We start from the raw sequence: 13,293 nt of genomic DNA on the forward strand, positions 1-13,293 counted from the left end.
TGGGTTATGATCTATTTCAGGTTACGTGCGTAAAGCTGGGATGTTGATCCACCTCTGTGACAGGGCTGTCTGGGTGGTTTTCTTTCATAATGTACCACAGCCATGATCTCTTTTTGCAGAAATGGCAGTGCCCTGTGTTCCTGTGGCCTCTCTGTTCTGGAAGTGGTGACTGCAAATTGAACAGTCAGATCTGTATTTGTCATAAAACTGCCTTTTTCCCAGTTGGAATTAGTCTTAAGCCAACTGGGCTGGCCCAGAATAAAAATAACTTTTTCTGTGGGCAGTGGAGCTAATGACACCTGCTTTCCTATGGATTTTTCTCTTTCATCCTCTAAATATTGCTGCCCCCCACCCCAGTAACTCCAGCTTCTTTCTCTCTCCCAGTTTCCCAGCGAGCAAGAGGCAGAAGCCCTGTGGCTGGACTGACCAGCTGGCTGCTGCTGCTGGGAATGTGTATCAACCAAATTTTGTCAGCTTTTCCCCAGCTGCTTGTTCTGAGAGGACAAGGAGGAACAAAAATACTCCTCAATTCCCTACAAAATTCCCTACCAAATTTCTACTTCTTTGGACCCTTCCAGCTTTTCCTGGTAAAAACTGACCAATGGCTTTATAACTTGCGGGGACAGGGGGTGGACAAACAGCAAGATCATGTAAGTCTTGTTCCATAAGGAAGCTGGCCTGAAATAGGAAATCATGACTGTTGTCTATAAAGGAAAAAATGGTGTCAGGATCCAGCTTATTTATCTTTCCAAACGTAGTCCTATTATATGGAGCTTTCTAAAAAGGCCCAGTCAGAGAAGCACTGAAAATATTCAAAGTAACTGCATTATTCACATAGGGAGTAAAAAAACACATTAAGGAGGCTTGTAAACTTTCGTTGTCTCACAGTTTCCTGTTCTTTATTTTATTTTATCTTGCCATTGCTCTGCTAATGATCGTTTGTGTTTCTTTTTTTCCCCTAGTTATTTATTGGCACTTTGCTCTTTACAATCCTGCTGTTCCTCCTGCCTACGACTGCGCTGTATTATTTGGTGTTTACCCTGGTAAGGTTTAACCCTTGAAGCCAGTCATATACTGTCTTCTGAGATACTAAAAAAAGGTTTCCTAGTCATCTACTGTCATCCACAAAGAAAATATAAGACTTGTCTAAGTGTCCCAGGACAGGTTCTCACACAGCCCATGTAGGCGAAGCAAGTGGAATTCAGGATACGTGTTTGTGTTTCTCCAAAGGGAATTCCCAGCAAATCCCAGTCAGTGGGACAAGCTGTTCCCCTCTCTTTCACTCGGAAGTAATTTTTTATCTTTCCATCCCACGTCTGGGGTGACGGCCCCTCTAGTTTAATCCAGAACATTTTTTTCAGGAAATTAACTTGCTGTGTTAAATGCTTTCAGCCAGCCTTTGCTCAGAGGGTTGGACTTCTATTTTTCTTTTCTCCCCCCAATATGACCTGTCCTCTCTGAGGCCTGCCTGGAGCAAAATTTTCCGCAGACAGTGGCCATCACATGGTTTCAACATCTTTTTTGAGCCCTCTCTTTTCAGATGTGCTTGGCAGCAAAAATAAATGCAGTCTTACAAAAGGAGGTGCTTTAATCAGGGGACAGAAAACACAGAGCAGGAAGCTCATTTCCAACTGCTTTGCTCTTGCTTAGATGCTCCACATGCGGTTTCTTCAGGCAGAAATCAGCTACTTCAGTTCACTGTTGGAGAGAGAAAAATTTGCATTCACTGATACACAGTGATGGAGTTTACTAGAAATGGAAGCCTGAACTCTCCCTTTTAGACTATGTCCGTTGAAAGTGGAATAGCTCTCATGTCCTTGCAGGTCACAGCCTCTACAACTGCTTCGTTTCAGTTACACCCTTAAGCTAAGACTGAAGCCCCCTCACGCAGGGGCTGGATGCCCAGCACTTTTAGACATCAAACCCGCTTTTGGGAGGCTTTAGCTTAGCACGCAACAATGTCAGATTGCAGATCAGCTCATGAGTTTGCAAGTGTCGCATCTCCTGTTTCTCTGAGATTTTCTTATTAAACTGTTTCTTTGTAGCTCCGTTTGCTGGTGGTGATTGTGCAAGGCCTGATACACTTGCTAGTTGACCTGATAGATTCTCTGCCTCTTTATTCAATCATCCTTCGGCTCTGCAGATCCTACAGACTTGCAGGTAAGTCCTTCAGCACTTCACGGGCAGAAGTTCAAGGATTTTGCATTATGCATTTAATTTTGATGCAATGGGTAGCTTCTGAATAGAAAGATGCAGCGGGGGCAGGAAAGAACCTAAGGCTCAAGTCACGCAGTTGTCCATATGTTAACCAATTACTGCAGGATGAGGATGTCAATGGAAAGAAATTTGATGCTGAAGCAGAATCAGGAGTACCTTTACAAAGCCTGTGGAAACTAAAAGTGACATCCAAACAAGCGCCATATAAATGAGTTCATCTTTTGATTCCAGTTCTAGTGTACCAGGTCAGGTAGAACTTCTGAGAGTTAAACAAGCTGTTAACCTTGGGGGTTTGGGCTCTGAAACAAGCCAAATTACAAAAATTGCAAAAATACTTGGAAAATCTGCTCTTTCAAAGAGCTGGATCTACAGTGGCTGTGAATCAATGGAGCTGCTTCAGTTCTGTGCTGACTTGACTAACGGAAGTCCTGAGGTGAGGTGTTTGGATTAATTTCAGAGGTCTGGGCAGATTTCAGATAATCGTTTTCTTTTTGAGACTAATCTGTCACCATTTTGAAACTAGTCATTGTTTTTCCGGTTTTGGTAACCATCAGCTAGGGTTCGCATCAGAGTAAAGGGTCATTCTGAAATGGGTTTAACTGTCAACAGCTATGGTTAATCTAGTTAAAATCAAGCAGATCTAAATTATTATCTCCCATCCATTTAAAAAGCATGCAGCAGGAATTTTAAATATAAAAAATAGCTTGATCATCACTAAACTAAGGCTAGTCATCAAATGCAAAGGAAGCTTGAGGCAACTGATAACAGTTTTGCTGGAGCGGTGCCAGGCTCGATTTTTGGGAAGGTAGAGCTGAGCCATGTTACCAACTCTGTTGCTTTTCCATGTGTGCCTTCAGCAGGTTCCTATGAACCTCCTGGCAGAAACTTCTTAACCCTTCAGGGCTGTCTTTGGAGAACAGGAGATGCTGCTGAAGAAAACTGGCCCAGTAAACAGCAGGTCATAGGGTAGAAGCAAATCTTGTTGCCACTGAGAGATAAGGCCGTATATTCCCATCAGTCTTGGGTTACTTCTCAGTTTTTTTCAGCCGGCTACCTTCTGCAGGGTAATAGGCCTCCACCCAGGCAGAGGATTGTCTTCTCAGTTGAGTTTGTTACCTGACTTACTTTCTTTGTTGGCTATTTGTTTGCTCTTAAACATTTTAAGAAAGAGAACACTGCAATGCCACGCTACCTGCTAGATGAAGAGGCATCTCTGAGAATTTCTGCAGCCTGTGTTCCTGCCCCAGCACAAAAACATGTGATTGGAGTGGTAACAGATGGAGCAGTTGAATCAAACTCAAAGGACTTTAGAAAGTACACATCACTTGATGTCCTCACTGCGTAGGTTTTGCCTCCCTTTTCAGACTCAGAACTTGGATATGCCAGAGGATGTCTTATGGTATGGCAGCTGATTTTACAGGCACCGTAAAGATGGTACTACCAACATAAATGGATAGCTTTTCCTGTCAGCAAGGGTTTAGTGCAGTGGTTAAGTTCAGCTCAGTTCAGTCGTGACATCTGGCCTCCAAATTCTTTGACTCAGCTTTTAAATTGACAAAATGCTATATTGATGAAGCCTGGGCCAGGATAGATGAACCATCCATCCACACACCAGAAACAAAATCTGTATTTTCTTTCCACACACCTCAAGTGAAACACTTTGGACTTTTGCAAATATATCAAAGCTGATGTCCTCTCTGTGAGAGTTCTGTCCACCCAGTGTGAGCTCAGGGATGCCGCTTTGGTTGGGATGGGTACACCGTGATGTCGATTTAGACTGTGAAGGAAGGTGTAGCAGTGAAGTTCAGGGGCCTCAAACTCTGCCGACACACAAGTTACCAACGTGCTGTTTGATCGTGCACAGGTCAGTTCATTTTCTCTGTACTTCTCTTTCCCTCTTGCCCAATACATAGATATTCACATCACAAACTTTGGGGCAAGTTTGTCGTGGTTCTGTAGGACCTGTCGTGGTGGTGTCTCCACGATTACTGGCATACAAACAAGCAGTGAGCTTGCTTTAGCGCGCTGTCATGTGAAACAAAGCAAATGGGTTCATGTCCCGATCTCTCTTGTGCCATCGATGATGCCGGTGTACAGAAAAAGCAGAACCCTGAGCTCTGGAGTTGGCTGGCAATCACAGAATAGTTTAGGGTTCGTCTCTGCCAGAGTGATCTGCAGTAGCCCAAGCCTTCCTGCTTTTTCTGTGACGTGAATTGCTCAGACTCCGGAGCATTGTAGTAATCTATAGGTCATTCTAAAATACATTTGTAGCCTTTTTGTGAATGTATTTTCTTAGAAGTTTAAGACTCTTGAACAATTAAATAATCTAACTAAGAGATTGTTGGCTTGCAGCTGTAGAAGGGAAGTATGTAGCCATGACCTAGAGAAACAGCATTTTCTGGTCTAATGGACTGTTCCTAGGATAAGGCTCCAGAGTGCTCAGTACCTGAAACTTCAGTGCCTGCTTGTTTCTGTTTCTCTCCCTGACAAATTGCCTGCCTGAAAAGTAGTTCCTGGAATGGCTTAGACACTTCCTCTTAGCCAAAACTCAATGAATCACGTTGAACGCTTTTTGTCATCCAGCACATTTGCTTATTGAGACCCAGGGTACTCAAACATCTTTTTGAAGCCACTGGGGAAGCCCATGTTTCAATATAATCCAGCAAAATGCAGATAAATCCTTCCTATCCCATACAGAAAAGGCTTTATGATTTGGGGAGGGTGTTTAAACCACAGCTCTCTGCTAGACAAGAGTGTTGTCTCCCGGGAGTAAACTGTGTAATTTGAATTAATTCGAAGCTTGAGGAAAAAGAGAAAATGTTTTGGTTTTTAAATGTGCAAGAGTCACATAGATACTATCGCGATGGCACTTACACAGATGAAGAGTTTTATTTTTATTTGTACTCCTGAGTCACTGTTTGATCTGTGGCAGATCACTTCATTACTTTTGCCTCATCTTCTTACCTGTAGAAAGGTATAATAGGGACACACTTGGCTGGTACAGGTTTGCAGGAGATGGATTGGTTTTATTTCTGCGAAGTGATTCAAGATCTTTCAAAGAAAAATGCCTCTGTAGTCCTAGTTGTTACCTTTGTTTGAAACGTTGCATTAGATGTTTGTGTGCACTGTGTCACCCTTGGAATCCAAAATCTTTCCTATTTATCTTTACAGTATTGGGAATGTAGCAAGCCCAAGAGGAAATATAAAAGTGGCAGGTTTGATGGGGTTAACAGCATGTTAAAAACATATGAATGCTGGGATTAATAGGCAGTGGTTGCTTTGAAACTTCTTTAATGCCTCCAGGCCAGCCACTTTCCTCCCTTAGTGTGAAAGGGGGAGAGATTTGCACATCTGCTGTACCCACATGGGCACAAATGAAAGGTGAGTTCTCTGCTTGCTGTTAATGTGGAGTTCCCATTCTGATGGAAGTTTGGGAAAAGAGAAAGGCTTTTCCAGCCCCTTTTATCATCATCAGGTCTGGCTCTCTGACTCCTAGGCTTTGTACTTTCTTTAGGACTGCATTTTCAAGCTGGAAGTCAGAGGGCTGCTTTTAACGGAGCTAAGAGAAACACATCGTTTGTCATTACGCTTAAAACCACTGTAGAGACAATCTGTGCTTTCTGTTGAAAACGTGTAAGGGTTCACAAATCAAGAAAGGTCAAAGACTCCGTTTCTAGGAAATCGGTGCTCAGCCAACAGAGCTGAGCAGCAAATGGCATGGGCTTTTCTCCAGCATGGATTTGGTTTCCTTGTTTTGTTTCTCTTCAGCTGGTGTGAAGTTCAGAGTCCTTGAGCAGCAGGATGGAAAACCTCTTCGACTCCTTATGCAGGTAAGTCACCTGTGCCCTCCGTGACATTTTCTGCTGCAGGCTTCGCCTCAGAGTGACCCCAGGGTCCTTCTCTCTTCTGTAGCGGTTCTGAGACTGGTCCCACTGAAAGGCCCCACTTAAAAAAATTTCAGCTATGAAATGCTGAAACAGGGGAAATGCTTTCACATTGCAATGACTGGCTGCTGCTTTCTCTCCTTTTTCATAACCTGCTTGAGTCCTCTGTTTAGAGAAAATGCAGCGTCTTGTATGGTGTGAAATGAAATGCGAAAGATGGGAGAAACATGGAGCTCTGTTACTTGTGAAATTAAGACTTCATTATCACCTCGCTTCCTGGCTCTGTGCAGCTTCACCTTAATAATCACTGAACACTGAGAGGGGCAAAAGAAGGCAGCTAAACCATCCAGAATGAAAGACAGGGAAGGGCTTGTAAAAGGTTTTCCCCTCCAGATGTGCTGAAAAGCCTTAGCTGCTCCATGATCCCAGCAGGATGAGCGCGTGGGCGAGACAAGAGAGGGAAGGGCCTCCTGTTATTCTCCTGAGTTGGTCTGGCAAGGTGCATAGAAAAAGATTACCTGTTCTTTTGTAACCTCGCATTTCCATGCTCTATCATCAGAGATACTACAGGAAATTTTTTTCTGAAAAGAAATGATGTGATGGTAGCAGTGGAGTTCTCATTACGCTTTCAGGAGTGATTGTGAAATTTCCATTTCTTGACTTTGGGGGAGTACTGCCGTATCATGGGGTGCTTTTCTTGCTCTTTGCGTTCTAGGAGGAGAGTCTGCGAGTAGCGTATAGAATTTAGAAAAAACACTTGGACACTGGGGGAGTGTGTGGGAAAGGAATTAACTGTGGCTTCCCAGATCTTTTGCTTTTTCCATCACCGGTCCAGCCCCAGCCCTGTTTCAGCAGAGATCAGATTAAAGTGGAACCAGCACAGCAGCTAGCAGTGATTCAAAAGGGAATCCCTTCAACAGATTTCTTTCAGGGCAAAACCAGCATTTCCTAAGCGTTCTGTCCTCCCAGTTCCTGTGTTTCGGTAGGGTAGTGCTGCAAGAAGCAAAATCTGTCATTCTCTGTGGCCAGAAGACTCCATAAAAAGGAAACCAAACACCAAAGATGAGGCACAGGAGCTGCTGAGCAGAGAATTTGGCATCAGTGTGTTCGTGAGATGAGGTGGATAGCTTCTCCAGGGGAAAAAGATCACGACTTTGAGAGCAGAGGCAGTGAGTCATATGAATATGATGAATTTTCCTTGGACCACTGCAGAAAGATCCTTCTGCTATCTTGAATATAACATAAGTCATCATATCAAGAGGTGGAAGTGCTTTAGTGGATGTCTCTCTTGGCCTTCTGCTCAAATAATAATGAGCAAAGAGTCAGTAAAGGCACTTTTTTGCTCTCTTTGTGCTGGTGGAAATGAAAAATGGGCTTGCGTCAGAAATCCTGCTGAATATACCACTTTCTGATAGGTCTGTTGAGAGGACAGTCTGAAAAGCATATTTATGGTACACGATGATGTTCCTTTCTAGAAATTTCACAGTGGCTTTGTCCCGTTCCCCTTACGGTAGCCCCCCGGAGCCATGCTTGATGGCAGTAAGGCTGTATGCATGTAACTATGCCCAAAACAATTTAAGCTATAGGTGACTGATACATTCACAGCTGTCCTTTGGGGTGCTGGTAATGGATTAGAAATCAGTAATGCTGCGTTTGAGCATTCACATTTAGCCTGTGGTTCAGTGGAGTGATTATTTCTTATTTTTAAGATAGTGTCACTGGAATGCAAAGTCCAGACACAGGCAAGCGGAGGGTGGGGGATGATATTTCCAGCCTAAATGCTACTTAATTTTCTCCAGGAAGTCTTACATAGCTCAGTATTCGCATTAGTGTTTAAAATTATTTATTTTGGTGCACAAGAAGAAAGATTTCTGGCAGTGTGGCTCAGCTGAATTGATAGCCCAGTGAGAAGACACGATGAGTTTGACTCATCTGTATACCTTCTGCTAGAAGTGTCATCTTTCACAGCAATTGCTTTGAAAAGGGTTAAGCAAAAGAGGAAGGGAAAAGGGAACAGCTCCATTATGAAACAAAGGATGTGTATAATATCAGGGTGTATTATAGCTTTGGACTACAGAAATTGCATAAAAGGACCTCATATTGCCACTTCCCTCATAAATGGTTGCTTTTGTTTTGCTTGTTTGTTTATAATAGGAGAGGCAGATGCATATATTGCGCTGGGCGTAAAACCATCTCTTGTTATTTCTCAGTAGGCAAGTGTTACCGCTCGGTATCACCACTCTGCCTAGGGATGATTTTCAGCGAGAAATGTTGTGTCCAAACCTTCCAGCCCACGTAGCTAATAGTCAAAGGAACATACACTGTGTATCTCCCTTGTATAGCAGCAGTTCGTATCCTCCCCCGGCATGTTTTCACTTAAAACGTACTGGTTTGCCTACAGCTGAGGAAATAGGCAGAAATAGTTACTCAAGTTTTATTGTTGTTTGTTTTGGGGGCAGGTTTCTTTGGTCTTCCCCCCCCCCCCCCCCCCCCATTTTTCCTTTTTTTAGCTAACTGTCTATGACCACAATGCAATGAGGTTGGTTATAGTCATGCAGAACGTCCCATAAGTGCTGTGGTCGATCCTTGGCCTTTAGGCTGTAGAATGTGTTTGAAATATGAGCTGCATGAGGTTGGGTTAGACATACCTCAAGTGGTATGAGCTCCGCTCTTGCGTTTCTGGTACACACGTTCATTTGGATCGCTTTCAGAACTAGCTTCCTGTGAATCTGTTGGGGACCCATTTAATATCTGCTAATGAGTCAGTGTCCCGCAGCCGGACCGCGCTGGGTCTGGCTGTTCTTTAGCTTCCCTCAGCCCGCGCGAGCTGCTGCCCTCGCCTTTTTGCTAAGCTTCATGGGGATACTTCTGGCATTTTCTCTTCTGCTTCAGCAGTGTGGTATTTTGAAATTCATTTGACAAAGGTCTCCAGGATTAATTCTAATAAACTCTTTGCTTAATCACCCTTTCCCAAAGCTCCATCTTTGTAGGCACTCTGAGTTCATCCGTCCCCTCTCCATGAGCACCAGACAGCTGAAGCAAACTGGTGGTACAAGCAAACTCCCAGAAAACTGGTTGCTCTTCAGTGGGCAAAAGAAATATTCAGCTTTTTGACAAAGTAGTGACTGTCTGCGTGGTTTTTGCTGTCTCTCCTTTTTGTGGCTGGATTTTCTACTGTGAATTATAGTCTTCTTTCATGCAGCTGCCTGGTTGATTCCAGCACAGCTGGACCCTTTCACCAGAGGAGGATGTCCTTCCATATCTCCGCACTGTCCAAGCTTCCTCTAGCTCTGTAAGTTCTCCTCACCTTGGCATCTCGCATGGTCTGTTTTCTGAGATCCACCATTTCTGTGTAGACTGTTTGCTCTTTTGGAGACGATCTACTGCTGTGCATCCTTTTCATGCATCAGATCTTGGCCAGACTGGATCAGTTTTCTGGACTTCACCTATCTCTCTACCCTGAAATCCTTCACTGGAATGAGATTTTCCAAGGTCTAATGTGTTTCTGTCGCCCCTTGTTCAGCTAATGTGTCTGTCTGCCTCCCCCATCTTCCAAAAGACCAATACAGCGACTTTGTGACCATAATGAGAAGCCACAAGCTTTCGTAGGCAGAGACTCCAGATGTGGTCATTCTTGGGACGGTGATTGAAATCAAGTTGAAAAAGATGAACTCAGCCAAGGAGATTTAATTTAAAATGGTAATCAGCAGCCCTGTGTGGCATTCTGTGGTATGCATCCTGTTCTGCTAGGACTCGATTCCACTGGGTGGGTATCAGGTGATATCAGGTTGAGCTTAAAGCATAGCTGTGGGCTGAGCACATTAAAGTAGTCGGCCTGTAGAAGATATGGCTTAGCTGGCACATTATAGAGGAGTTCTAAGAGTCGCAGTGCAGCCCCAACGGACTATTGCCGTCTGCGGTGGGAGGCCCCATCTCTCCAGCCACTGCAACCTCCTAACGCAACAAGGCAATCGTTCCACACCCTCGTATAATGAGCATCACTCTCAAATCCTGCTGGCGTTTGCGTCTGCTTCTCTGCTTGAAAATGATTCTAATAATACTCCTTGCCAAGCTCGATTTGTTAATGTTTTGGGGTGTTGTAGAAGGCTAGACAGCTTTAGCTAGCCAGAGAGGGATTCTGTTGCTTTGTGAGTAGCAGTATTGATGTTTTAACAGGGGCCAGTGCTATGCAAAAGTTGCGCTTGCCCTCCTCAGCTGCCTGTGTCTCTTACTACAACACATTTTCATTGCCGCTATCCCTCTTTCTTCTCCTCATAGATCAACCCTCTATCTTACGGCAGTGTGGTACAGACATACAGGCTGCCAACCTACAGCTGTTACCCTAAGGATTCCTGGACATCTCTCTGCAAGAAGCTGTTCCTTGGAGAGCTAATCTACCCTTGGAAACACAAAGGAGAGAAGCAGGACTAAAGACAGCAAAAGAGGTTGAAAGACCTGGTCAGAAAAACATCTTGAATCCTAACGCTTTTGGACCAAAGGCATCTCGGAGCCAGCAACTGCCGTATCCCTTTAATTAGACCTTGGTAACATGGGAGAGGGGCTGAATTTTTAAAAGCAAGTATTTTTAAACATTATTTTTCAACTTTCCTTTCCTGCTAATGATTATTTTTGAAGCAAAAGGTTAAACCCATCAGTGCCTCATGGGACCAGCATTTAGTGTCGAGGAAGTACCTCCTGAATGGTTTGATGTATATATCCTTCATGTAAGCTCACAGGGCCGTATTAAAACAGCCCTTTGGGTGGTTCAAAGCCGCAATGCTGAGGTGCATTCTGCCAAAGGGTATTCTGGGCTTTTTATGCTTCAGCCTTCAAGCCAGCTGATCAAAACTAAGATGAAGGATCAGCTTGTAGAGTCATGCACTGAAAACTGTACAGCGGGATTCTCTGGATTCATAGGATATTTATTCTTTTCCTTTTGGGTGGGCTTGGATTCACCCCCACTGCAGCACCAGAGGACCTGTTAAGCATAGAAGCAGCGGGACTGGAGGCCCAGAAACACCGACTGCTGTACGTTTGTGCCTATGTGGTCTCATCTACATTTTTTTTCAAAAGCAAATAGTGTTTTGGGGAGAGCTGAGCCCTGAGCTGACACCAGAATTGAAGTGCAGAGCACACAGCCTCAGACCCCAGACTGCTCAGGTTTACGTGGCAGCGAGCCATGGTCGCTGAGAGCGCTGGGCTCTGCCAAGGCTCAGGGCTTCTTCGCTTAGTTGCAGTGTAAGGCAAATGCAGCTTTGCTGAGTCCAGCTCCGGCTGGCATCTGCCAGAGGGCTGCAGCAGCCCGGCTTGTTACGCAGCTCAACCGGCTCAGGGAAGCGTGTGCTGCGCTCCCTTTCAGGGTCAGTACATCCCCCTGTTTCTCAGGGCCCAGGTGAGAGCCTCATCATGTGGTGCCTCATCTTTTGCACTTTTTGATGGTCAAGGAGCTTTTAAAGTTATCTCAGATATGAGGCATTTAAAGCCACTTCTTTCCCTGAAACTGTAGGCACGTTTCTCTTAGGAGAGTTCTCCTGCTTTGGATCCTACCTCCACCGTGCAGCAGTGCTTGGCTTTTCGGTGTCCCGGTCTGATTGTGCGCTCATTTTGATGTGAGTCTTCTATTCCCTGTCTTGGGGAGAGTGCCTGTGTGCACAAGAGTGTGATGTCCCACTGAGTACTTTGTTGTTGTGTAGACATTTACATGCAATTGTTACCCAAAAATACGCTTTCTCCACATCTGCTAGCTCCTCTTGCCCGAGCCGAAACAAGGATGTAGTATCACTGTACCCTGCTGCCGCTTTGCACGCCCAAAGTGACTGCATTAACTGGCAGATGAGAGGTGTGCTGGATCCTGCCCCCCTTTTCCTCTGTCTGTTCAAGGAACCAAGGATGGAGGAGGAAGAGGAGGATGTGTTGTGGCTGCAGTGCACAGCCCTTCTCTGGAGGGCTGCCTGCATATTCCAGTGGGAGTAGGTGGAGGCAAGGCAAGGAGCCACGGCAAGGTGTCCTGAGCGCCTTTAGTAGCCTTCAGTCAGCACCCAGAAGAGAAGGGGTTATGGCCCTGCTGCTTTAAGACATCCCTGACCAGATATATTTGGTTTGTCTGTAGCTGCTAAAAGCCTCTTGTGGTGCAGCCACTGCCTCTTCAGTCATAGCTTGATCAGGAGAAAATGGAGCTCTGTAGACAGGGGCTTAGTCCGCACATGCCTTAGTGGGCAAACGCAGGAACTGCCAGGGTCTTACAGTTTCCTTCAGGACATCACGAAGGGAGGCAGTTTTACATGGGCACTGCTACCCAAAGAGCATGTCCCATTGCCTTGATCCAGGGAAGAAGGGCACGTCGTTGAAGAAAGCCAGCGTGGCAAAAGCACCGCAGGTTCTGGGTGGGGCATCACTGGCTGCAGAAAGTGGAGAGATCTTTGTTCTTCTTTAATGATCGGTGCTTAAAACTCATGTACAAATACAGTATCTTCCTCTCTTGGAATATCGATGCCCAAGTATTTCTCTCCACTCCAGGTGTGAGTAACTCCAGGTTGTGATCCATTTAGTGGATGATTGATCTGAGTAATGTTTCCGACTTGCTTACGTCAGAGTCACGGAGACCCATCCTTAACTGGTACTCAGCGGAGCAGATTTACACTTTACCTCCCTCTCATCGTTCCATGATATTCCCCCTGCTTCCTCCCACGCCTGCCTAGTTTGTTTTACTAACTGCTGTGAGAAACTTTATTATTTTTGGTCTTGTGAAAATAACGTTCCTAATATCCTGGCTTTTAAAATCTTTCTGTGAGACCAGACAGCTCAGGATGGTCCTAATCGTGGCTGTCCTTTGGGATCAAGTGGCCTGAAAGCCCCAGAGGCAGCATAGAGCCATGAAAACCAGCAAATGTGACCTTCCTATTGGGAACCTGCCAAACATATTAGATGTTCCAGTCTGTTTACCGACTCCAGGGATGGTGAAATACCAAACTGAGAAAAAGCTCCTCTTCAAACCTTGAATCTTCTGTGACACAGAGGACCTTGAGTAGCCCAGCTGGGAAATGACAGCCCCTTGTGGGTGCAGTTCTCCTGTGTCAGGCAGAACTGGTGCCTGAGCTGTCTTACTGTTTCTCATACTCAGTGTTCTCCTTGCTCGTGATGGTATCTGAGCCTATGAGTTTCTTCTGCTGGATATTTGCCATGTCTCTCCTCT

General features: G+C 45.0%; 1 protein-coding gene across 1 annotated transcript in view; it reads left to right on the forward strand.

Annotated features, from left to right (window-relative positions):
- PIGQ (phosphatidylinositol glycan anchor biosynthesis class Q) overlaps nucleotides 1-10,667 on the forward strand; it is a 28,314-nt gene extending 17,647 nt beyond the window's left edge. The window contains exons 7-10 of the mRNA XM_009813628.2: nucleotides 963-1,043; nucleotides 2,046-2,160; nucleotides 5,986-6,047; nucleotides 10,380-10,667. Of these exons, the coding sequence (XP_009811930.2) occupies nucleotides 963-1,043; nucleotides 2,046-2,160; nucleotides 5,986-6,047; nucleotides 10,380-10,532 (411 nt within the window). The 3' untranslated portion in view covers nucleotides 10,533-10,667. The remainder of the gene's footprint in view (nucleotides 1-962; nucleotides 1,044-2,045; nucleotides 2,161-5,985; nucleotides 6,048-10,379) is intronic.
- Nucleotides 10,668-13,293: the final 2,626 nt, after the last annotated feature.

Source organism: Gavia stellata, chromosome 18 (assembly GCF_030936135.1).
Source record: "Gavia stellata isolate bGavSte3 chromosome 18, bGavSte3.hap2, whole genome shotgun sequence".
Lineage (NCBI taxonomy): Eukaryota > Metazoa > Chordata > Aves > Gaviiformes > Gaviidae > Gavia > Gavia stellata.